Here is a 27825-nt window from a genome sequence, read left to right on the forward strand (position 1 = left end):
CCAGTAATATATTTGTATGAATGTACACTTATCTGTACTGCACTATGTTTATCCGCCTTGAATTTTTTTACTCTTATGTAAGATTTCCTTACTTTGTTATTGTGTCGTTAGAGATTTTTATGTTTTATTTGTGATAAAGAAACTGAAGGAGTTTAAACTGGATTTTTAGATTTTCATCGAGAAAAATATTGTCGTGGAACCGTTCCTTTGATCTGTATGTGGAAGTATTATTTCATCCTTCCGGATTTTGTTTATATATACAGCATATATCTTGAAGATCTCTTTGCCCTTATAATTTTGTTTATATACAGTTCTTTCCTTATCGTCAGTTTTATGTTTCACTACCGCTGTAGGCGCTAGTGTTCGAAGCGTATGTCATATGACGTTTCTTCTGTAGTCATGCGAAGTTAATTTTACATGATTCTTAGCAATTAAGAGTAGAGAAAAGTGTTGTTTTTTTAAAAAAATATGTTTTGATTATTTCAATGAATGCCACGCATTGTTACTTTTCATACAGTGCTTACATTTATTTGAAGTTCATCTATTGATAAATCTCGTGGTTTAAAAGTCATGTGATAGGTGCCACCTGTGATCTCTGGTGTAGTTCATTGCTGTTTTGTCTAGTGTTCAGTGACCTGTTGGAGAGGGTTACTGTTATTTAGAACTGTGTATATTTTTTATTCCTATTCTTTTTGTGTTGGAGAAGCGAAATTTGGGATCAAGATAAAAAAAAAAAAATCTGGGAAATGGGATCGTGTTGTAGCTTTTGTAAAGAGGAAGCACCGAAGGTAGTTCAACTAATCACGTGCAACTGTTATATTTATTTTTCATTTTGTTTGGCTTGTTTGCGCTACTTTCGATAAATAAATTTGGAAAACGTTATTTTGTATTAAGATCTGTGTGATGTACTTTTCACAGATATTGTCATTGGTTTCATTGCCATCATTTTAAAACAGTAAATAAGTTGCAATGCTCTTTGTGCTGATTAAGTCATGCATGTATAAAATAAGGCAAACTTCTATATCCTAATCAATGAAATTTATCAAATCATAATCAACAAATGGATTTTTTTCTTCCACCATATGAGCACTTCATGACGTTGTTTTAAATTTTTGATTTGTGTTTTTTATGTTTGTCAATAATAAAACTAACTTCAATACAGAATTCCGAAGTGGTTTTAATAGCGTTATTATTATTATTATTTTTTTTTTGGGGGGGGGGGGTGAAGTAATATTGAGGTAATATATAAAATACTTCAAATTTTAATTTTATTAAAGTGGAGTAGACAAGCATTTTGAATAACTGAAATGCAAGCCATAGTCACATCCACAGTATGCGATTATGGCCTGCATCAGTAATTTCTTACTGAGGTGTGTGTGTGTGTATATATATATATATGTGTGTGTGTATATATATACACACACACACATACATACATACATATAGAAAAGGCTTTGTAGAAAATTATTCCATTTTTGGAGGGACTCTCATTGTATTATGTTTTTTCAGAAAATTAAAAATCAGAATAAACCTTTTATTTACTAGTTCAAGAAGAAGCTAGTTTGAGAGTGGTGAATGAATGGCCAGAATTCGTTTTGAGCACCCTAATAGTAAATGAGTTTAATGAGAGGTATAAGTATTGTGTGTATAAGGGTCTTGCTGCTGGTGGTGTGTGTGTCTCTCTCTCTCTCTTTTTTACCCTTTGGTCTATTTCTATCCACCTCTTTTGGTAGCCAATATCTTTTAATCCTAAATAGATGTTCTTTCAATTTCTCTCTATATTCTTGACCTTTTCATTTACGTCATAAATAACTAGTTCTTTTCGGATGTCTTCATTTCTTATATGGTCCAATTTTATGCATGCTTTAATTGTTCTTAAAAATGTCATCTCTGTAGCTTATATTTTGCTTTCATCTTTCTTTTTAACAGTCCATGTTTATTAACCATATAATTGAGTGGGAATGACCATTATTTTGCAAAATTTTAGTTTGGTTTCTCATCTTGTTTTTTTTTTTTAGTCAGTTCCCTTTTAATTGTTCCACAGATTTTCTGAAATTTTTTAATTTTTCATCTTTATCTTTTAGATATGTTATTATGCAGCCTAAATAAACTGTGTCATCTGTTTCTATTATTTCATCATCATCAAATTCCTGCTGTACTCTCAAGGGGTGTACAGGATATGATAGTACTACATGAAAATATTACATCATTATTAATTTCCTATCTACAATTTTCCTCCAAATCAGTCTGTTACTTGTCAAGACTCCAACCTTATCAGATCTTATATTTCTATCGTCTAAGGCACTTTGTACCGTATCAGTCCACCTATATCTTAGTCTTCCTCTGGGTCGTTTTGCTGCCAACCTGGCAGAGAACACTTGTTTAGCTAATCTTTCCTTGCCCATTCTGTTTAAGTGACCATACTACCTGAGATTAGCTCTGCTAACACATTCCTGGATGCTGACAATGTCAAGTTCTTTCCTAATATCCTAATTTTTAATATGATATTGCCATTGATGCCATCTGTTCACGCCTATAATCTTTCTCAGGACTCTCATATCTGTGGTCTCTAGTCTTCTCTTCTTTGCTGAATACACCTCTCTCTTTCCACTACTTAATTCTCCAACTACGACACTACTACCATTAACGGCATCTATCGCCGATCATCCCCCAACAACAGTATTTTTTGTCTGTAAATTGCATGTGTTCTGAAGGTTGATTTGTCTGTATGTGGGATGAAAAACCCGAGTTCCCAGGAGGAAAAACCCTCCTACCACCGCATGAGATCGGCTAACACACCTTCAACTGAAAAAGCCTATATAAGGATTTCCCCTCGTCACGACGAGAATTGAATCCAGGTCTTTTCCAATCGAAGGGCACAATGTTCTGCTATTCTTCCAATTGCGCTATGGTGGCTACATTATTTATTACTATATTTATTAAGTTTAAAATGTTTTGAGACAACTTTTCTGGAATAAGTATATATATTAAATTAATTCTAAATACAAAATAGAATATCTTACAATTTCATGATACACTTCATGTTATATACAGTGCAGTTTATTATGCCAACTCACAGTATTCCATTATTGAAACAAGTTAATAGTTAAGCATTCTGTGAAATACATAAAAAAAAAAAAATTAAAAAAAAATTTTAAAAACAAACATTAAGTAGATCAATTAAACATTTTTTTCCTTTATGCCTAATGGGAATTAATGTGACAATACCCTTTTGTTGAGAATGACAGTGTTAACTGTCCTATCATAGCCTTTAGTTTTTATAAAGTCATGTAGCTTAGCTGTGATATGATCAGTAACATAACATATTCAGAGAAAGGCGATGAATATACTCTTAATGTTTAATCAATACTACCTAGGAATAGTTTATGCAATACGTGGTCACTTATTGCTGTATAACCATCAGAAAAACATCTTGCTGACGATATAAATATATTATTTGTACAATATTATTTTTATGGCCATTCAGCCTAATTTTATTTAGGCGTACCTCTTTTTATAATGTCATTGACTTTTTACTCAATTTTTAGGCTATAGGAAGGATAATTCAGACATACCTTTGTAGTATGTTGCTGGTTGTCTCCTTATTAAGTGGCATATGGCAATATACATTCATCTGCTGTTGAAGTATGACTGAAAAGAGGGGGGTTGCAAATTTGGGGATAGAGATGTGGGAGAATTATTGTTGAGGCAAGAGGTATGCGAACTTTGAAATGTTTGTATTTGGTATGTGAACTTTTTTCTGTAAAGATTGAAATTTAAGAGCTGAACAAATCAGACTTGACAGTCCAATTTGGGAAAAAAAAAAGGATTAGAAAGAAACAAGTCATATATATTTTATTAAATTGCCATAATATTTGGTAAAGTGCATTTTTTTCATTAATAAAAATTATTAGAAAGAATCTGTCATCATTCTAGTTATTATTTATCATTATTTGTGAAGTAAGCAACACTGAGAAAAATGTGACTGAAAATTGTAATTGGAGCTTTTGCAGCAGCAGTTGGGATAATTGGTGATGGGACAAGAAAAAAGGTTAGAACACACTGCAGTTGATAATTATTAAAATATAAAGATTGATATTAATGAGAAATTGTCATATACTTGAAGTAGTTTCAAATCATATACATGCAGTCAAAAGGATTATGTCAACAGGAAAACAAAATGTGTCTGTGTGTAAGGAGGGGTTTTAGAGAATGGAAGAAACATTATTACTAGCAGTATCCTTTTCATAAGAATCCTGAAAACAAATTCTGAAACACATCCCAACTCAACATCACGAGAATTCAAGATCGGTACTATCAACATAAGAAGCCTAAATGGTAAGGAAATGGAGCTAGCTGAGGAATTGGATAAATACCAGATCGACATAATAGGAGTGACTAACAAAAAAGACAAAAACTGGTGAGATCTTTCTGAGCAATAAATGCAAAATGTTATATTCAGGCAATGAAAATCAAGGAAAAGGAGTAGCAGCCATAGTATTCAACACTAAATACGAGGCTAATCTTCTTGAATGGAAGGTAATATCAAGTAGAGTGATGTGGACAAATATCAGAATGGGGAACTGGACAATGAGACTTATTTGTGCCTATGGTCCCACAAAAACTTCTAATGTAGAAGTGGAGGAATTTTTTAAGGCCTTAGAGAAAGCAACTGACACAAAGAAAAGTTGATCCTGGCTGAGGATCTAAATAGCAGAGTAGGAAATGATTGTCAGACATAATTACCATCGGGTAACCTTGAAAGAAAAGTAAAAAAATGAGACTTCTGTAGTACTGAAAGGAGGAGGGTTTGTTGTTCTCTTAAAGTTTCTACCTGGTATCTGATTAAAAAAAAAAAGTCAAAGCCTATGTCATGCAAATGAAACCTTAAAAGCACTAACAAAAGGTGAAAATATGAGTTCCCAGGCAAAAGTATGTGTCTTAAGTAATGCAACAGGCAACTCTGATTTCAAAAGATTATGTTCTCAAGCTCTCTGATAAATGTCAAAACTTGAGTTTCTAATATGTAACTCTGAAAGAATAATATACTTCCATTCCATAAATATGAGCAGGGATGCTTAAGGATCAAAGCTGTATAACTGTGAGGAGACCTCCACACAGCCTTTAAAGGAATGCAAAAAGCTGACACCAGGGCTTCTGACCTAATGCCCAATCCTCACCTTCTCTTGTGGTACACCCAGTTAAGTAACTAACTGGATACTAAACGAATGAGGATGGGCTGGCAATTTGGAATTTGATCGACCAAATTTTATTTTTATTAGCTTAAACCACAATATAAAATGATGGTACAACATTGACAGAATTTCATGCCAGCTGGGACATCGCCCGGTTACACAAGCCCCCCCCCCCGTGTGTTGTTTTTGCCAGGGCGAACAGCGAAAAGTCAGCTACTAGAGCAAATAATCCTAAAACACAACCGAACTCAACATTGGTACTATCAACATAAGAACCTAAATGGCAAAGAAATGGGCTGGCTGAGAAATTGGATAAGTACCAGATCAACATAATAAGGGTGACTGAAACAAAAAAGACAAAATCTGCTGAGATCTTTCTGAGCAATAAATAAGAAATGTTATATTCGAGTGGAAGAATTTTTTTGAGGCTTTAGAGAAAGCAACTGACACGATAAAAATTAAAAGTTGGTCCTGGTTGGGGATCTAAATGGCAGAGTAGGAAATGATTGTCAGACATACAAAAATATTTTGGGAAAATTTGGAGAACAGGGCAAAGCTAATAATAATGGCAAATATCTGTTGCGTATCTGCTCAGTACATTAACTGGTTATTACTAATACTGTTGTTCCAGCATAAAAATGTGCACAAATTCACATGGAGAGAAGAGGCAAGGAATAAGGAAAAGTCTCATTGACTATGTTATTGTTGATGGTGATGTTTTCACAGTGGTGCAGGACACTGGAGTGTACAGAGGATTTGAAATTGGAAATGAACACCATTTAGTCTTGAGCAGGATAAAATTGAATTTCATATTGAAAAGAAGAACACGTAAGACATTTGAATTAAAGTTGAACAGCTCTCAGATGTGAACTGTTGACTAAAATACACAAATGTGATTGAAGAAAAAAATGAAAGAGTTTGAGAACAGGAACAATCCTTGGAAATTCAGTGGCAAGCCCTGAAAAAAAAACATTTTGATTGATTCAGCCAGAGAGGCATGTGGTGAGGTTGTCTGCAAGGATAGAAAAATCAGAACTCCATGGTAGACACAGGAAGTTAGAGAGGCAGTGAAGGAAAATAAGAAGAAAGCATATCAAAAGTTCTTGGCAAATAAGTGAGCTTGTGCTCTTAGAGAATACAGAGACAAATGTAAGAAAGCTAAACACTGTGTAAAACTAGCTAAACAAAAGTCATGGGAAGACTTTGGTAAGAAAATAAATATCAAGAAGTGGCAAAATATTCTTGAGGTTGTTGAAGAAGCTCAGAAATGGAGGAAAGAGTCCTGTAAAAGGAGTTAGAGATGATAAAGGTGACATGAACACTGGAGAAAAAGATATCCTTGATGTATGGAGTAATTACTTCAAAAAATTGCTAAATGAAACAAGCAGTAATAGCACAGTGGTAAAAAACACTCAACATGCATACAGTCAGGAATACATATCTATACTTGAAGTTGAAAAAGCCATCAAAAGCCGAAATATGGAAGGGCAGCTGGAGGAGATGATATTCGACCAGAAATGAGAAGTATGGAGGTATAAAAGTCTTACAGTGGCTGCACTGTATAGTTCAGAAAGCCTGGACGGAGGGACAGATTCGAGATGATTGGAGTAGAGCTCTCATAGTACCCATATATAAAAAGGGGGAAACAAAACTGAGAATTATAGAGGTATTTTCATACTGAGTGTTCCTGTAAGATTTATACAAGTATACTTGAGAAGGATTGTGGAAGAGAAGTTTGGTGAAGAACAAGCTGGATTCAGGCCAAATAGAGGCTGTCAGGATCAGATCTTCACTTTACGACAAATAGTTGAGATATCACGGGTATATAGCAAAGGTCTGTATTTAAGTTTTGTAGATCTGGAAAACGCATATGACAAGGTACCAAGAGAGAAGCTATTCAAAAGGCAACAGTTATATGGTGTTAATGGGGCATTATATCAAGCAATACTTAGTCTTTATTTGAGTTGTAATTCAGCAGTTAGAATTGAAGGAAGTACAGGAAGGTGGTTTAATGTTAAATCTGGAGTTGCACAAGGATGTTCATTATTCCCTCCGTTATTCATTATCTATATGGATCACATTATGAAGTTAAGCAGTATTAAATTTGATATAAAAATTGGAGGTGTTAATGTCAGCTCTTTGCTTTATGTGGATGATGTTATACTTCTAAATAAATCTGCTACAAGTATGCAAGATTCCCTGTATAAATTGAATAACTGTTGTAATAGATATTGTATTAAGGTCAGCAATAACAAGACAATGAAAATAGGTAGAATCATTGAAAATGTCAACTGCATTGTGAATGGGGAACCTATAGAACAAGCAAAATGTTTCAGCTACTTAGGCACGATTTTTAGTGAAGATGGTAAATTAAATATGGAAATAGACAACAGAATCAACAAAGCTGGTATGGTAGTAAATCCACTGAATAAATTCATATGGAATAAGAGAGAAATTAGCTGGAACACTAAATTTGTATACAAGATAGTGTTGAAACCAATTTTAACTTATGGATCTGAGAGCTGGGTCAGAAGTAAAACACTTGACCAAAGACTAGAGACTGCAGATATGAGAGTCCTGAGAAAGATTAGGGACATGAACAGATGGCATCAATGGCAATATAATATTAACCACCTTATCGGCCATTATGGATCAAATACGCATCCTGATACGCTTCGTATCCATCATATATTTCAATGTAATATCAATGTTATTACAATTTTAATATGCACTTCGTATCCATGTTTATTTGGACGTATATATACATCCTGGCCAGTAGCATGGTTAGATATTAGGAAAGAACTTGACATTGTCAGCATCCAGGAATGCGTTAGCAGAGCTAATCTCAGGTGGTATGGTCATTTAAACAGAATGGGCAAGGAAAGATTAGTAAAACAAGTGTTCTCTACCAAGTTGGCAGGAAAAACGACCCAGAGGAAACCCAAGATATAGTTGTATTGATATAAAAAGTGCTTTAGACAACAGAAATGTAAGATTTGATGATGTTGGAGTCTTGACAAGTAATAACAGACTGATTTGGAGGAAAATTGTAGATAGGAAGTTAGTAATGAAGTAAATTTTTCATGTACATCCCTTGAGGGTACATGGCAGGAATTTGATGATGATGTATTCAGTTACTGTAAGTTTTCCAATTTCATGTTTAGGATTACTCTTAAAACAAAGTCTGTACACAAAACATGTTTGTAATACAACTACACTTTAATTTTAAAAATGCAGTTGTTTTATGTCATTTATACGGAAAACTTTTGCTGTGTATTGATTTTTTTATAAATTGCAGGTATAGCTGATAAGTTGAAGAAATTTCTTTCTCTATACAATTTTTAATATCAAGAATCAGAAGTAAAGTGGTTGTACTCTATTTTCTTTTGATAACAAGAAAGGAGGGAGTCCTGCCACTTTTGATTAATGCAATCTTTAAAATAATTAGTTGATTTCTAAGACTGATATTTATCTGTTTTTTAAACTTATATATATATATATATATTTTTTTTTTTTTTTTTGTAGCCTAAAAAAACAGATGAAAAGACAAAACTGTTAGGGAATCCTGTTGGTGATTCAGATGTCAGATCAGTGAGGTAAAAGTTTGTCTTTATTTTTCTAATATCCCCCAAAATCAGCTGCTAATTGTAATTTTTGAAACAGTAAACTTAGAACACTTGAGTGATTCTAAGCTGGTTATTATTGGTTATCTAACTCTGGGTTGCTAGCATGATTTCATGTTCAGAATTGCCAACTGATAACACAAGTTTTGTTTTACAGTCGACTTTCATATACTATATGCATAAGACCCACAGAAATAGTTTGTGGTAACAGTTGGCTATTGTGAATTTTCTCTATAATAACATTGTGTGTCCTGTGGAAATTTGGGATTTTTCAGTAGTTTACGATGGGGTTTACTACTAGTTTACTAGTTTTGTTGAATAGATCAACATCTTCAGGTATCACAATCAAAGAAATATATAAAGAATTACAGAGACTTAAAATTGTAATAACAGAACAAGTACAAAAAAGACAGTAGCGTGTTTGAAAACAAAAAGCGAGCTTGAGTTCCAAACAAACTTGCACTATGCGCTGTCGCAGGTGCGCCAATACTGAACAGAGGTAACAGGTGCATCAGAGAGATTGAAACTTAGGCTGTTATTGATATGAGAAGAATCTAGAGAAATTTCTCTAGATTCAACAGTCTTTCTCTCGAGTTCATCATAGCAACTATGGATGTTAGAAGTTTGAGTCCCGTTCACAATGTGTTGGCAGCCTTTGTCTGAGTTAACTGAAAAGAGAACGTGGCTAGAGAGAGAGAGCGCTGGCTCTAGTCCTGTTATAGGAGATATCTCTATGTTGTCCTTTCAAACGTAGAAGGACGGATTTAGCAGTCTGGCCATAGTATGGCTTTCCACAATCATATAAAATCTTGTACACTCCTGGAAACTGAGTTGGAAGATGTTTCTCTTTAGGTTTACTAAGTATTGAACAAAGTTTTGGGAGTGTAGTGAAGCAAGTTCTGAAGTTAAACTTCTTGAGAATTTTTGCCAGTTTTGGTGAAAGAGAGCTGATGTAAGGCAAAGAGATGAAGACTTTGGGAGAAGAGGAATCTTCAGAAGTAGTTGAGTGACTGGGGGAAAGAAATTTGTAAATTTTCTTAGGAGAGAAACCATTATTAATAAAAGTTTTTTTTAAGAAAAAGGAGTTCATTTTCAATTTCTGTTTCTTCTGTAAGTAAAGATTTTGCTCGGTGAGCTAAGGTGGAAATAATACCAAATTTTTGTGGGGGATAGTGATGGAAGGAAGCATGAAGGTATCTATCAGTATGAATAGGGTTTCTAAAAATTGAGATTTTAATACTCTCAGCACATCTGGTAAGTTTCAGGTCCAAAAAGGAGAGGCAGTCATCAGATTCCAGTTCGAAGGTAAAAGAGATTTTTTCATGACACCTTTTTAGGTGGTCTAAAAATAAATTGAGGTTGTTGACACCATCTTCCCAGATGAGGAAATATCATCAATATAGCGATACCAGAATTTTGGTTTAAGGTGGAAGGAGTTAATAGCTTTTTCTTCAAAATCGTTGAGATATATATCTGCGAGAATTGGAGAGAGAGCAGGCTGCCCATGGCCAGACCTGAGTTTTGTAAGTAGATCTTATTGTCATATTTGAAGTATCCTGACTTTATGCAATGGGAGAGTAGAGCAAAGAGTTTTTTTTTGATAATTTATTCTTGAGAAGATTGAGGACTTCTTGAGCAGGTACATTTGTAAAGAAAGAAACAATATCGAAACTGACCATTAAATCTGTTTTTTTAAGTTTGATATCCTTGATTTTAGAAACAAAATCTGCAGAGTTTTTAATATGTGAAGAGGAAATTCCTGAAAGATTTCTTAGAAAACTCGCGAGATATTTGGAGAGGCTATAGGTAGGAGAGTGTATGTATGCCCTCAACTATAGGTCTGAGTGGACAGTTTGTTTTGTGAATCTTGGGGAGACCATACAGTCGAGGGATCAAGGGATTAAGTGACCCAAGAGAAAGACGAATGTTTCTTTGTAACTCCAAGGTGGTTTTTAATAAATTATTAGTTCTATTGTGTAGTTCAATTGTAGGGTCACTATTAATTTCTGAGTAAGTGTCACTGTTTAAAAGTTCCAAGATTTTATTATGGTAATCAGACTTGTCTAAGATGACAGTCGCATTCCCTTTGTCAGCCGGAAGAATAACAATGGTTATTATTATCTTTTAAAGACTTAACAGCTGCTCTTTCAGAGTAAGAAATGTTGTCTGGTGAAGGTCTAACTTTATTTATGATGAAAATGGCTTCCATACGGAGGAGGTTAGCTTCTTTGTTTGGTAATAAAGAAGCTGCCTTTTCTATCTTAAGAAATGTTCTTTAAGAATGGATGTAGGAGCAGTGCAAAGTTGAGACCTTTAGCAAGTATGCTTTCTTCTGCCAAAGATAGTTGATGGGAAGACTTATTGATAACAACTTTTTATAAATAGGTAGAGTCAAAATGAGAAGTTTTACTATCCTGTATATATTTAAGAGAATCATTTTCTAATGAGGTTGATTTTATTTAAATTCTGTATTTTAGAAGCTTTAAAAGTGCTAATTTCTTTTAGATATTTCCAAGATGAACTGTCTAGAGAATGAGATAAACGTGTTTCATGATAGGTCTTCTTAGAGAAATAAGCGGAAAGACAACGTTTGGTATCACAAATGCGTTCCGATAAAAGATCCAATTTTGCTCTCCTGTAAATCCTTTCAGCTCTAGCAGTTTTTATTGAAGGAAGCGTGGAATTTATAGGAAGCGTGGAATAATAGAATTGCATTTACATCTTTTGAGAAATAAGTCTGCTGATGTATAATCCAATCGCTCTGAGATTCTTCTGATATTCTTTGACCAGTGAATTTAATTCCTCGCCATCAGGAAAGTAGATATTTTCAGAATTCATTTTTACTCGGTTGGAATATTATGAAAAAGAATATGGTGAAAATGTGTGTGTGAATCTCTCTGATGCACACGTTGCCTCTGTTTAGTATTGGCACACTCTCGACAGCACGTAGTATACGTTTATTTGGAATTCAAGCTCGCTTTTTGTTTTCAAACACGCTAATGTCGTTTTTGTACTTGTTGTGTTATTACAATTTTAAGTCTCTGTAATTTATATATTTCTTTGATTGTGATACCTGAAGATGTTGATCTATTCAACAAAGCTAGTAAACTGGTAGTATCTTTTCAAATATACCATGTCATCTTTTTTCCTCTTGGTATCAGTCATTAAAGCTTTTTCATAATATTTCAACCTTTAATTTAATTTAATTTGACCTTGAGGTATTGATGCGCTGATATCTTCCCAGTAAATGGAAAACACATTGATCTTGATAAATTTTTTCTGAATTGTCCTTGTAAACATGGCCTGTTCCATTTACATATAACAGTTGTTTTTGTGAATGATCAATTGTATGAAATTCTTGTTTGATATCTGAATGCTTAAATTTGTTTTACAAGTTCATGCAGATTTAGTTATATTATTATTATCAGATATGACTTAGGAAGCCAGAATGTGGGATCATTTTCTGGCTCCTGTAATTTGATCACAAATACCCTGCCTTGATATTATTGAAAACAGGTCAATATTCAATCATTTAAATATTGATTCATTTTTATAATTTTATTGTTTACATGTAAGTTTTTTTATGTTGAGTACACGAGAGGTTGGTTAATCAACATATAGTACATTAGTACCATGCATGGGTAGTAAGTTGAGAAAAGAGAAACTTATTTATATTTAATTTAAAAGCCTGTATATTATATATATGCCATATATATAATATACTATTGCATGGCATGTGTGTGTGTATGTATATATATGATCCCTTAACATCAAGGTATGATGTGAAGGGATGTTGGGTGGCAGCTGCATGTGTTCCATTGGACTTAGTGGGGAATTATTGATGCTAATTCAGATGAACATTTGCCATGGAAATATTTATAGAATACACATAGTGCAGAAACCAGACATCTGTATGAAAGTGGGAGGAGTGACTTGGTAAGAGATGGGTCATCAATCAATCTAATTGCTTTCCTCTGTATTGAGTCAAGCATTTAGAGGAAGCTCTTAGGAGTCCCCCCCCTCCACTCCAAATGTGAGAAGTGAAATAACGTCTTGACTGAAAGAGAAATCCTAGTTTTTTAGAAGCTGAAGATGCAATGATTGTGATGTGTTTATGCCAGAAAGGCTTGATGTCAGGATGATTCCAAGAAGAGAAATTTCATCTTGTTTGGAAATTTGAGTGTTATCAAAAATAATTCTAGGAAAAAATGTTTGTTTTGTGAGAAATAAGATAGAACTGAGTTTTACTAGTTCCTTGATGTATAGAGTAATTACTTCGAAAAATTGCTAAATGAAACAAGCAGTGATGACAGCACAGTAGTAAAAAACACTCAACAGGCATACAGTCAGGAATACATATCCATACTTGAAGTAGAAAAAGCCATCAAAAGCCTGAAATGTGGAAAGGCAGTGAGAGTAGATGATATTCGACCAGAAATGCCGAAGTATGGAGGTATAGAAGTCTTACAGTAGCTGCACTGCATAATTCAGAAGGCCTGGACAGAGGGACGAATTCCAGATGATTGGAGTAGAGCTCTCATAGTACCCATATATAAAAAGGGAAATAAGACAATGTGAGAATTATAGCGGTATTTCCCTACTGAGTGTTCGTGGTAACTTGTTCAATATATATTGAACTTGAATAAATTACCAGTATACTTGGTAATTTATTCAAGTATACTTGAGAAACAGTTGAGAAGGATTGTGAAGGGATGCCTGGTGAAGAACAAGCTGGATTCAGGCCAAATAGATTCTGTCAGGATCATGTTTTCACTTTACAACAAATAGTTGAGAAATCATGGGAATATAACAGAGATTGTATTTAAGTTTTATAGATCTGGAAAAGGCATATGACAAGGTGCCAAGAGAGAAGCTGTTCAAAGTGCTACAGTTGTATGATGTCAAAGGATCATTATATCAAGCAATACTTAGTCTTTATTTGAGTTGTAAGTCAGCAATTAGAATTGAAGGAAGTACAGGAAGATGGTTTAATGTTAAATCTGCTGTCAGACAAGGATGTACATTATCCCCTCTCGTATTCATCATCTATATGGATCACATTATGAAGGAAAGTGGTATTAAACCTGATATCAAAATTGGAGATATTAATCTCAGCTCTTTACTCTATGCAGATGATGTTATACTTCTGAATAAGTCTGCTACTGGTCTGCAAGATTCCTTGACCAAATTGAATAACTCTTGTAATAGATTTGGTATGAAAGTCAGCAATAACAAGACAATGAAAATAGGCATAAGCATTGAAAATATCAACTGCATTTTGAATGGAGAACCTATAGAACAAGTAAAACATTTCAGCTACTTAGGCATGATTTTTAGTGAAGATGGTAAATTAAATATGGAAATAGACAACAAAATCAACAAAGCTGGTGGTCAATTGAATAAATTAATATGGAATAAGAGAGAAATTAGTCGGAACACTAAATTAGCTGAATACTAGACAGTGTTACCAATTTTAACTTATGGATCTGAGAGCTGGGTCAGAAGTAAAACACTTGACCAAAGACTAGAGACCAAAGATTATGAGAGTCCTGAGAAAGATTAGAGGGATGAACAGATGGCATCAGTGGCAATGCCATATTAAAAACCAGTATATTAGGAAAGAACTTAATATTGTTAGCATACAGGAGTGTGTTTGCAGAGCTAATCTCAGGTGGTATGGTCACTTGAGCAGAATGGGAGAGGAAAGTTTAGCGACAAATGTTCTTTGCCAGGTTAGCAGGAAAAAGACCCAGATATAGGTAGATTGATACAGTAAAAAGTGCCTTTGAAGATAGAAATATAAGATCTGATAATGTTGAAGTCTTGACAGGTAACAGATTGATTTGTTGGAAAATTGTAGATAGGAAGTTAGTAATGGCATAAGTTTTTCATGTAGTACTATAATTTCCTGTACACCCCTTGAGGGTACAGGAAATTATAATATTTTCATCATCATCATTTACTATAATTAATTTTACTATAATTTTGAGGTTTTTTGAGATCCATTGGAGGAGGATGGCTTGGAGATGAGAATTGGGAGTAGTGGTGGTTGATATTCTGTAGGTTGAGTTGAGTAGAGTAAAGTTTTATCACATGAAAGGGTGCAATGTGGTGTTATCTGCAAAACTGTGCATTGGGTTGAAGATCAACTGAAGTAGGTCATTGATATATAGAAGGAAGAGGGTTGATGAGAGAACAGAACCCTATAGAACCCTGGCATTAGTTGAATGGTGAGACGATAAGGAACCATCTACCATCACACATAGTGTGCATCCAGATAGAAAGCTGGCAATCCAACTGCAGAAGTCATGAGACAGTTCAAATGATGGGAGTTTGCTTTTGTGCCAGACCCAGTCAAATGCTTGGGAGATATCAAGTGTAACTATTTCAGATTCACCAGACTTCTCTATGGTATTTTCCAGACATGGGTGATATGTGAGTAGATCTCCTGTTGATCGACAGTGATGGAATATGTACTGGTGGTCATTTATTAGCTGGATGCTTTCAAGGTTGTTTAGGAGTTGGGAATTGATAGTTCTCCCCATTACTTTAAATAGGACTGAGGTGAGTGATGGTTAGTAGTTTGACAGCTAAGATTACAAAATATCCATTGATTTTTATTTTTTTAAAGAAATTTTAATGAGTTAAAGCTATGAAAAAACTCCCCTGCCCCCACAAAATGTTTGACAAGTTTAAAGAGAGAAAAATGCTAATCATTTATAATGTCAGTCTAATAATTGTAAACTTGATTGGTCATATGGTGCAATTCTAGATATAATAAAAACTGAATTAAGGATGACTAGTGTTGCTAACAAGGAAAGTTGTTATTGATTCATTGAAATCTTTCTGAAGTTTTTACACCAATAAATATTTTAAATAGAAGGTAATATACAAAAAAATCAGCTGTTAATTTGATATAAACTATGTTTATGTGGAAGGGACAGACCTTTCTACTTGAATAACATTATCATAAGGTAGCAGTATACGCTGTTAAATTCTGTTAATATTCTTATTGGGACAAAATGTAACTAACACAGAAATACGAATTTAAGAGCAGATGTGTCATTGCAAGAACTAGAAAATACTCCTGTATTGTCTAGTATTACCATCCATAGCATATCTTAATTAGAAACTGAAATTAAAATTTGGTTATTTAAACATATTGCAGTTACCAAACTTAACTATACATACTCTGCTTAGCTATAATTCAATGTTATTTATTCTTATGCTAGGTATAATGGACATTTGGTAGAATATTGTAAAAATTCGATTGTAGCTTAAATAATCCAAAGCACATTACATCGATTTTTTTACTTAGGTCAAGTCCCATAAGAATGATGTAAAATTAAACCTTGTTTGTCTTTGTATATTTTGTACTAGATGTTTTTGCAAATAGCCCTTTGGAAATTAACTGTATATATTCCTTTAATAAGAATATGTTAGAGTGTTAAAAACAAAGGCAACGTTTTGCTGCTGGAGTTGTATGTAATAGATCTACATGGCAGCATAAGGAAGTTGTTTATAAACTTTGTGTGTATGAGAAAGACTTAGAAGCTTTGCACGTTAACACCTCCAAAGTCAGTCAGAAAGGTTCAAGCAACTTTCCGATGGCCGGCAACTTACAATCAAAAGAAGGCACAGAAGAGAACAAAGAGCATGCCGAACTTGAAACTTAAGATGAAAGAATCGTGCCGAATTCTTCGGGGTTACAAACTTCGTGCGAGGTCTCAGAGAAGGCATAATAAAAAGGGACAGAGTCAAGCATATGAGGCTTCCCGGATCCAAAAGTCGCTAGAGAAACCCGGTTCCAGACATCACCAGAGAGCTTCCCGCTTCCAGCAGTTGTAGAGACAGCTTCTAGGTCGCAGACAGGGCTTCAAATTGCCGAAAGGAGAAGTTCCAATCGCAGGAGAAAAGTTTCCAGTCCAGAGAGAGGGATCCTGGTTGACAGTTGGCAGCAGTTCGAGCTATTTTGAGATGGCAGACAAAAGAGGCAGTCGTCCAAGCATTTTTGGCGAGCCCAAGCAGAGGAGAAAAGGCGAGACAAATTACCCAAAGTACCTTCGCTCGGAAGTTTTATTCTTTTTGCCATGGGAGATTAACCATTACTGGAGCTGTACGAGTCCACAGCCCGCTATGTTCCCGATGAAATATTTCTGAAGTCGGATTTCCTGAAGGAAGCTCAAGATCTGAGATGAGAGAATTGCCTTAGAACTTTTTGTGTAAGACCTTTCACTGAATGTGCGATACACGACTTGTAAGTTATATACCTTTGTACAATTCCTCTTATAATGTGTTTGGTTGGACAATTAAGATTTAGTGCATTTTTGGAAATTATGGAGACAACTACCGTCTTTGAATAAAAACTTTAGTTTACTATTACTAAAATTTTACAATTCGACGTTTCGACCTTTATGTCAATAATCTTAATGAAATTAAGATTTAGATTAACAGTAACAAGAAGTGTCATTAAGAGAATCTATTGGCATATTTGAAGTTGGTCCGTGCGGTTAGCCTAGGCTGTGCGCTTCGCAACTATATGCTTGGGGAAGAAGTGTCCTAGGTTTGATTCCCATCGGAGATGTGAGGAGCTGAAGGATCTTTCTCAGCCATAGCCAAGTTAGCCAGTGTGCGTGAACAGTAGGATTTTTCCCCAGTTTTATCCTGGGGTTTTTCATCCCGCAAAGCAGGCAAACCGGCTTTGAGAACTCAACACTATGGACATAAAATACACCAGGGCATAGGGCTGACCACCTTATCCTGTGAATGGCTTGAGGTTCGATGATTAATAAACCCTTGACACCGCAAGGTAAAAGAGGGTAAAAGGAAGATGAGATGAGGTAAAGTTTGTAAAAGTAATTTAACAGAGAGATAGCTAACCTCTTTGCAAATAAACTAGGAGTTTAATAAGTGAAAATTGTAAGCAGAGAGTAAATAAGTTTTTGAGTTAAAGAGATTAATTATTGTTGAAGTAAAAAGGTTCTAATTTATGCTAAAGAATTTATACAGATGGATAGAGAAAGCAATCTCCCTAATGTTTAAATTTGCGTATATTTCATAGTAATGTAAATCAAAATGTGTTTTGATTTTTTTTGTTAAAAGAGTGCTGCCTGTTTGTTTATTTACAACTGCACTGTTTCTAAATAAATGGGACTTGTGAGCAGGAAACTAAGTGAGATAGCCGAAGTGTAAAGTTAAGTAAAAGAATAGATCACGACTGTTTGTGTAAAGTTTTATTGAAGGAATTTGTGTTAGAGAGAGAGAAAAATCTGCCGGCCGTATTGAGTTTTATGCTAATTAATGATATTAGTGGCGCAGTCTAAATTAAATAAATTTCTAGTATCTTAGGCATAAGACTCGTTGTGTGAAGGGTAGATAAACATAGTATGCAGTAGAATAAGTGAGAAAGGATAAGAGAGAAAAAGCACATTAGAGTAAAGTTATAATGAATAAAGATATAGAAGAGAGTAAAGATAAAGTTATTACATATAGGCAGAAAAAATTATATACAAATTAGAATAATGGCATATAAAGATATAGAAAGTATAGAGCAAAAGGCATTACAAGTACAGTCATACCCCGAAGTTACGCAGTAGGTGGGACTAACAAAAAGTGTGTAAGTCGAATTCGTGTAACTCGGGGTATAATTTTGCATGTAATTTATATATAGAAACATACAAAATATTAGTTAATTGGGACCAAAGGTTTACAAAACACCTATTTTTTTTAAGTAATATAATCATAATTGTAGTTTTTCGTACATAAAAAAAAGAGTTATTTCGATGTCAATGGTTTCATAAAATCTAATAGATTCGTCTGACGGCATAATGTTTTTTTCTTGTCACGCAAAATTTTTTCATAGCAAGCTAATGATTTTTTTATTCCTTACTTTGTGGCTACAGTTTGTTCCCCATTAGAATCTATGTCCTCCAAAATATGTAAACCTTGCTTTTATGGTTGTTCTTACTGTGGATTCCTGTAGATCGCACCTTTTTACTACTCACAAATTTTCATTCCGCCTTCAAAATCCTTAATAATGTTGAGTTTTGTTTTCAAAGTCAATGTTTTTCTTTTCTTGCTAGCTGTAGAAGAATTGGACTTGCTTCCTTTGGACGACATTATTATTTTTTATGTGATAAAATTTTTATCAAGAACATAACATTAAACAGTCGCAAGGTTTGTAGACTATAAAAATCGGGTATGAATGGAGACCGCATGAAACACATCAGTGCTTGTTCACAGCATGTGCGACACTGGCAAATGCGACCGGCGCCGGAAAGATAAGACTAGTGGTGAGTACATATGAGAAACCGCGTAACTCCGGATTCACGTAAGTCGGGGTATGACTGTAATAAATAAATAATAACAAATATTACAATATTACTTTCTGTGATTCATAGCATAACTATGAGTTTGAATTTATAGATGATTGTCCACAAACTAAGATGAAGTATTTTGTATTTCTTCCTAGCTTTACTAATAAAATGAAACAAATAAATATTGAGGTGTATTGGCATAGTACAGTAGTTTAACATAGGCATATTTTCTAAACTATCCATACAACCAAAATAGTTTCAAGGGATTCTTTGTTAGTGATATCAGCAAGGACGGCTCGTGCATAGGCACTGCGGAACTGCAGCACTCCCAATTTTTCTCGATATATAAATATATTTATTAATTTATTTATATTTGCTTGTAATATTTAATTTTATCATCAACAATCCTATACAGTTCTCTTATTTTTTATAAAAAATAATAAAAATCCATCTTGTAGCACTTGGGAGGGCGAAGGATGCTAGCACCACAGTGTCATATTGCTAGTATTTGTTATGCGCGCAAGCATATGCACATCATAGTGAGATGTGAGCTATTAGCGTAATGCGACACTGTCCATCATGCAGTTCCACTGTTGTTTATATGCAGTTTGTGCCAGTAGTATAGTGTTTGTAGTGCTTATCGTGTTTACTCCGTCTCTTTAAATATTTGGACATTACAATTAAAGACATACCATTTGTTATAGTTTTTATTTTAGAACATTTAGGAATTATGATAATGAATTTTATTTTAAAGTAATTTTGAATTATACTAAACTGTATAATTTTATCGATAATAAATAATATTTTTTCATGAAACAAAACAAGAATATATTTTATTTTTAAGATTTTGAATTATACCAGACTGTTTAATTTTATCGATAATAAACAACATTTTTCATGTTTAATTTTTTTAAAAATTTTTTACCATAATTTTGATATTTTATCCAAACACGTATACACTGTACTTACAGTGTGTATGTATATTTCGAAAGTTGCAGCATTCCCATGATTTCAAGCCTCTCGGCTCGAAATCATGGGGGTGCTGCAACTTTCCACTGGATATCAGTGGGAAGTTGATACTGGAAAGATAAAAATTGCCATCGGATATCAGTAAATTTCAACTAAACATATATGGACATCATTATATACTTCAAGATTAATAGACTCTAGTCTATATAGTTTTAGCAATTCAGAAAATATAACTAAGTATAGCATTTTAAATCTGGCAAACACAAAATGAACTGCTGCATGTATGTCTGTAGCTATTTAAAGGTTGCAGTTTAGTTCCCAAACAAGATTAATCTTGTTTGTGAACTAAACTTGGTGATATCAGTAAAACTTAGTGTGATATGTTTTATACCATGTGACAGTACTTGAAATGCAGTAGGAGATATGATAAAGAAGTTCTTATTCCAGTTTATCACAATATGTCAGCATATCAAACATGTGTACATAGATACAGGAAAATTTGCTTATCATTACATAAATTCTGTTGTAAAAAAATAAATTTTTTTATAACAGAATTTATACTATAAATACTTTGCATAATATCAATCATAACACCCAAGTATTTAATGTGTACAAAATATAGAGTATAACATATCCAGTGTGCATTGCCAGACACTTAACTGTTATTTCATTTGAATAGCCGGCAACGAAATTTATTTTGCATTTGATTCAACGAACTACAGAATATCTTCAAAATGCATATCACATTTATTTATGGAATATTGCTTATAACCACATAGAACAAATAATGATTGACAAGAAGGCATTTGTTTTATTTTGTTTTTTGTAAGAATCTTCATCTGGACAATTTTCAGTCGAAGGCGAGTTAGCCGATCTCGATTTTGAAGAAGATATTTATTATAATTTATTTTAAAATTATAAATGTGACTGACTCATGCAATCACTTCAAAGAAACTGTGCTTCATTCATGTAGTTAATATGTATATGTGCCAAAAGGAACTACAGAATCTTGCTTCTCTTCATTGCTTCTTCTTTTCAACAACAGAAAACAACATTCTTAACATTCAGCTCTCTGCATCCTTCACATACCTTTCCTTTCTACCTTAGCTATTCATATGGTGCTTTAGATCAGTGGTCTCCAAAGTGTGGTAAGTGTACCCCCTGGGGTATGCGAGTCTATGTGGGGATACGTCAAAAAAAGTTTTATATTGATAGGAAAAAAAATTAAGTAATTAATTAAAGATAAAGAATACTACTTTCTTTCATCAATTAAACATATATCTAATATAGACAAAGACGTTATAAAGATCCTGTAAACTTAAATTTGCGAGTAGCGCACATTGGGCGACTTTGCACACAGTTGTTCGTGGCAAAGCTGTCATGTTTTTTAAAATTAGGGAATAAATCTCTTACTTCTTATCATTGCCATTGTTTGTAGAGCATCCTGGTGTTGACAAGCCCAACTAGAGAAGGAAAATTGCTTAGTTATCCTGCTATCTACAGATGACACCACAGTTGTATTAATTATTTGACTATTACTAGTAAGTTTAACGATTTTTAGTATGTATTGTTTCTGTGCAATTCCAACGCTTTTTTGTGCTTACTTTTACATTTACACTAGAAATAGTGAATTAATATTATCAAAATTGCTTACATTTTTTAAAAGTGTTTGATATTATCAATAGTAAATGAATTATATTTAAATTTTACAAATTAACCCTCACAAAATGGATAAATGGTTAAAAAAAATTCCTCCAAAGAAACCGCGAATTGAAGATAATTATGATAGTACTTCTACATCAGACGAACAACAAGAAAAAGATAGGATTGATTCTTCTATTCAAACAAGTTCGTTATCAGTCAAATTAAGTGATTAATCTGAAACTTAACAAAACCTTTCCCAAGAAAGTTCGAAATTATCAAGAAGACTATTTGAAATGGAGATTTACATCGACGATAGTCAACAATGAACCTCGTCCTACATGTGTATTGTGTCATGAGACGCTATGTAATGGAAGTATGAAACCATCATTATTAGTAAGACACTTAAAAACTAAACATCCTGAACATGAACACAAATCTTTACAATTCTTTGAACGATGTTTCAAGACATGTAATTCTCAATCCAACAACTTAAAAAAATTCACTAAAATTAATGATAAATATTTGGAAGCATCTCTTGAGGTTGCATTTTTAATTGCAAAAGACCAAAAGCCACACACCATTGGGGAAACATTTGTACCTCCCAACCGCCATAAAAATGGTAGAAATAATCCATGGAAAAGAATGTGCAGATTAACCAAAAATGTATTCCCTTATCAGCAAATACTATTGGTAGACTTTGTAGAAATCATTGCAGATAATTTAAAGAAACAACTATTAAAACAAATGACTCAATGTGGGAAATATGCTATACATCTTGATGAAAGCACAGATGTTGCCAACATGTCTCAGTTATTGGTATTTACTAGATATTATTTTAATAATGAATTACATGAAGAACTACTTTTTTTGTGAGGCACTTCATGAAAGATGTACAGGGGAAGATATCTTCTCAACAGTAAATAACTTCTTTGTTATTTTGTGGAAAAACTGTTTAAGCATAACAAGCAATGGAGCAGCTGCTTTAATTGGTACAAAGAAAGGATTCAAAGGAAAAGTAACCGAAATAGCACCACATGTCAAATTCATTCATTGTATTATCCACAGGCAAGCTATTGCAGCAAAAAAAATGCAGCCTGATATACACAAAATACTGCAGAATGTTATCGATGTAGTTAATTTTATAAAAACGAGGCCTTTGAATTGTAAAATATTTACAGTACCATGTCAAGAGATGGGCAGTATCCACGAAAATCTTCTATACCACACGGAGTTTCGTTGGTTATCTCGAGGAAAAGTGCTTAAGAGAGTTGTAGAACTAAAAGATGAGTTACACATTTTCCTACTGGATAAAGATAAGAAATTTGCAGATCTTTTCAATGACGATAAGTCGTTATTAATACTGTGCTACCTAGCTGATATTTTTGAAAAAGTAAACATGTTTAATTTGTCTCTTCAAGGAAAAGGTAACATTTTAACAATGAATGAGAAAATAACTGCATTTCGAAAGAAAACGGTGCTTTGGAGAGAGAAATTTGAAAAGGGATGTTTAGAAATGTTTTCATCTTTATCTGATTTTGTTACAGAAAATAATGTAAATGTAAAACAAACAAAAAGTCTAATGTCTACACATTTAAAAAGTTTAAAGACATATTTTTGTAACTTATTCACAGATCTTCCTGGCAAAGAATTTCCATGGATTTTATACCCATTTGCAGAAAATGTAAAAAATGACCACCTTCCGATTATTTTTTCAAGAGCAATTAATTGACATTAGATACAACACAACTTTGAAAAACGAATTTCAAAAGAAACCTCTTCACAATTGGTGGATGGGACTGAAGTCCGAGTATAGCAATTTAGTAAACACAGCAAATGATGCACTCCTACCGTTTGGTTCTACTTATTTATGTGAGGTATCATTTTCTGCAATGACAGGTATTAAAACCAAATATCGAAATAACCAGACCTTCATATCGCAGTATCAGAAGCCATCAAACCATAATTTCAAGAAATTATGAAAGAAATGCAAGGCCATTGTTCACATTAAATATTGTAATAAATATGTTTGTAAGCTGTTAATAATGAAAATAATGTGTAAAAATATCTAGCGTTTTTAATTATTATATGATGATACAAGGCATATTTCCTCTTTATAATACTTATTACAATAGATTTTTGTTCAATCAATTGGTGGTACGCGCTGTTTATTTTTTCTCTCTTGGGGGTACGCGATCAAAAAAGTTTGGAGACCACTGCTTTAGATCACATTTTTCCTAGCTGAAAAATTCAGATTTGGATTTTTTGGATACTTGCAATTAGTATTAGCAGCTAATGTTCAGGACTAATTTACAGTCCTGAAAATAGTTCAGGTACAAACTGTTTGCCTACACTTTGCTAAAGGATTAAACCAAGTATATAATTTCATGGGATCTTTAATTTATAGTATAACCAAGTGGAAAAACTTCCAACAACTATCTCTCATCCAGAGTATTTTAATAATAAGGGGTGACACCTTTTGGCAACTCGTACATGAAAATATGACTTCTGCATTAGTTCAACCTTATATCACCTCTGGGTCTGGCTCCCATTGACAAGATGGGATACTAAGGCAAGTGATGTGAAGTTATAAGGTTATATATACGAGTTGCCCCAGTCTTGAAAAATAGTTCAGGCACAAACTTGTTTGCTTACACTTGGATAAAGGATTAAACCAAGTATATAATTTCTTGGTATCTTTAATTTTGACTATATAATGATTAAAAATAGATTCTGGTATAACATATGGCCTGGTTAGCATATCCACTCTCCAGCCAAAAGGTTGTGGGTTTGAATCCCACCGTGGGCATGGATGTTTGTGGTTGTCTGTGGAAATACCAGTGGTGGTGGGTGGTAGATGGTGTAGTTGATGGATTGAGTGGTGGAGACAGAGTTGTAGAGTAGGTGTACTCCCCCCCCCCCCCTTAATGAGCCTTTGGACTCCCTGGAGGTGTTGCATAATAATAATAATAATCTTACGAGCCAAAACATACCTGGGTGCTAATATTGGATCAGACCACAACCCTGTGGTCATTAAAGCAGCAATAAAATTAAAGAAAACAATGACACCTATAAACATAAAAAAAATATGATATTGGTTCCCTTAAAAAATCAAGAAATACAAGATAAATTTTTAAAGGAACTGGCATAATATCACTACTGTTAACATTCCTGATTCCACCAGGTATCCTTATCCTAAAGATCAGATTGAGGATAGATGCAAGAAATTTAAAGAGGGCATAAAAAAGGCAGTAAAACAATTCCCAAATTTGAGAAGAAAATGAGTAAACCCTGGATGAATGACAAGATACTGAAAATGATGGAGGAAAGAAAGAAACATAAAAATCGTCCTGAATACAAGAACTCAAGGAGATTAGGAAAGAATGTAGGATTGCAAAAGAACTATGGCTCAACAACAAATGCAAGGAAATTGAGCTTTTGGACACAAAACAGAGAACTTCATGAGAAAGTTAGGGAGCTAACTAGCAAATCTTGGAAAAGGGTAGGCTCTCATTGTATTGAAGATGCCAGTGGAAACATCCTAATGAAGAAAGACAAAATAAGGGATAAATGGACAGAGTATTCAATGGACCTTTACAATCACAATAGAATAGATAAGCCATTGCAAGAAAATTTGGAAGGGCTACTATTCTTACCTGGGAAGTAACAAATGCCATTAGGAAATTGAAACTAGGAAAAGCTCTGGGAATGGATGGAATTATGGCATAATGTCTAAAGGCTTTAAATGATAAGGCTATAAGATCATTGACTGACATATGTAGCAAAATATATAAAACTGGACTACCTGCCAAAAGATTTTAAGCACTTGACATTCCTACAAGTACTTAAAAAATCTAAGATAATCAAATGTGAAGAGTATAGAACAATCAGTCAGATAACAAAAGTTATGTTATATATCATCCTAGAAAGAAATAAACATAAAATCAAATTAGAAATTAATGAGACATAATCTGGTTTTCAAATTTGACAAACAGGCGTCATGGATATTGTAAAATACATTAGACAGGCTAAGTGGAGATGGGCTGGCCATATTGCCAGATGCAGTGACGCGAGATGGACTAGTAAAACAACAGAGTGGAGACCAATGGATGGAGCAAGACAAAGAGGAAGACCGAGAAGAAGCTGGAGAGATGAACTGGAACAAATTGCAGTAGTGAGATGGATGGGAGAGGCAGAAAACCGAGTGATCTGGAAAATCATGGGGGAGACCTTCGTCCAGCAGTGGACAGAACCAGAAGGTTGAAGAAGAAGAAGAATCTGGTTTTCAGGAAAATAAAGGTACTAGAGAAAGTTTCTTCAACATTAGAACTATTATAGAAAGATATCTGGAGAAGCAGAAAAAAGTCAGTCTACTTATGTTTTATTGACTACACAAAGACCTTTGACAATATAGAGCATGAACAACTAATAGAATGCATAAAAAAAAAATTAGGAATAGATGGTAAAGATACCAGATTACTGATAAATCTATATTGGGAGCAAACTACCTCAATAAAAATATCAGGAGAAACCACCTAGGAATTCCCAATAAAGAAGGGTGTCAGACAAGGCTGTGTTCTTTCTCCTATATTGTTTAACCTCTATATTGAAAATATCTTCTAACAATTAGCAGAATTTAAAGGAGGCAGAAGTATAAACAATTTAAGATATGCTGATGATATGGTACTGCTGGCTGAAAAAAAAAAAAAAAAAAAATCTTCAAAACCTACTAGAAGAGATGCTGAAACTGAAAAAGGGAAAATACCCAATATAAATATTAAGAAAAACATTCTGACCTCAAGGGAAATTTACACAAACAAGATTTAGGCTGTCCAAATGCTAAGTATGGTCAGTACTGCTATATAGAACAGAAGCCTGGAAAATATCAAAATATTGTGAAAATAAACTAAGAGCCTTTGAAATGTAGATCCTTTGAGTCCCATGGACTGCTAAAAAAAAAAAAAAAAAAAAAAAAAACTAATTTAGAGATATTAGAGATGATTGGAGAAGATAGGACACTGGAGAAAACCATTAAGAAAAGGAAAACCTACCTTGGTCACATACAAAGCATGCAATCCTACGAAAAAACACTTTTAGAAGGAATGATACAAAGAAGAAGAGAAGACAAAGAAGAGATTAGATGGGAAATATTAAGGACTTGACCTTTTTGTCTTGAAGAATGTAAGAGAGAAGCACAAAACTGTACATGGTGGAAGCTCATGGTAGTCAACCTCCTGAAAGAAGATGACACCTGACATCTTCTTTCAGGAGGGAGATAAGTAAGCTGATATATTTATAAAATTAAAGATGGAAATTTATGTGAAATAAATTTATTAGCTGTAAAATTTTCACCTAAGTATCAGAAGCATCCTCAGTACAATAACGATAATGGAACACAAAAAAAATCAATTTCAAAATGCACCAGTACAGCATCAATAGGATAACAGATGGTCAGTAAATTCCTAAATGTTTTAAAAAAAATCCTCATTATTTTATTGTATTTTTTAGTTATTTATTTTTTTTTTATAATTGGGGATTTGCTGACCATCTATTGTCTTATTGATGCTGTAGTGGCCTTTCAGAAATAATCTGAAATTGATTATTTTATTGTAATTTTATTTTGTGTTCCATTGTTGTTATTGTACTGATGATACTTACTATCTTAGGCAAAAATTTTATAGCTAATAAATTTCACGAATTTCCATTTTTAATTTTATAAATGAAGATATTAGAAAGGAACTTTACACTGTTAGCATTCAAAAATGTATGAGCAGAGCTAGTTTGAGGTAGTGACCCTTAGTATGATCACTTTAATAGAATAGAAGGTAAGCTGCACAAATGTTTTTTTTGCTGGAGGGGAGCAGGAAAAATGACCTGGTGGAAGACCAAGATGTAGGTGGATTGATACAGTAAAAACAGTTAGAACAAAAGTTAAAATCATTACTATCATAATATCCTGTCTTTCCCCTAAGGGTACATATCAAGAATTTGATGAATCAAATGTTTCTGTCCAGTTAATGCACCTCTCTTGAAAAGTTTACTTGATGGGAATGCATATAGATTTTACTGAATGTAGTGCTT

The 27825-nt window shown here is 33.6% G+C and overlaps 1 protein-coding gene across 1 annotated transcript in view; it reads left to right on the forward strand.

The window, feature by feature from the left end:
• Nucleotides 1-389: 389 nt before the first annotated feature.
• Nucleotides 390-27825, forward strand: part of LOC150104860 (ragulator complex protein LAMTOR1-like) — a 107957-nt gene continuing 80521 nt past the window's right edge. The window contains exons 1-2 of the mRNA XM_090396017.1: nt 390-788; nt 8721-8791. Of these exons, the coding sequence (XP_090252143.1) occupies nt 747-788; nt 8721-8791 (113 nt within the window). The 5' untranslated portion in view covers nt 390-746. The remainder of the gene's footprint in view (nt 789-8720; nt 8792-27825) is intronic.

This window comes from Typopeltis vanoorti, chromosome 7 (assembly GCF_054136105.1).
Source record: "Typopeltis vanoorti isolate ZY-2024b chromosome 7, IOZ_Tvanoo_1.0, whole genome shotgun sequence".
NCBI lineage: Eukaryota > Metazoa > Arthropoda > Arachnida > Uropygi > Thelyphonidae > Typopeltis > Typopeltis vanoorti.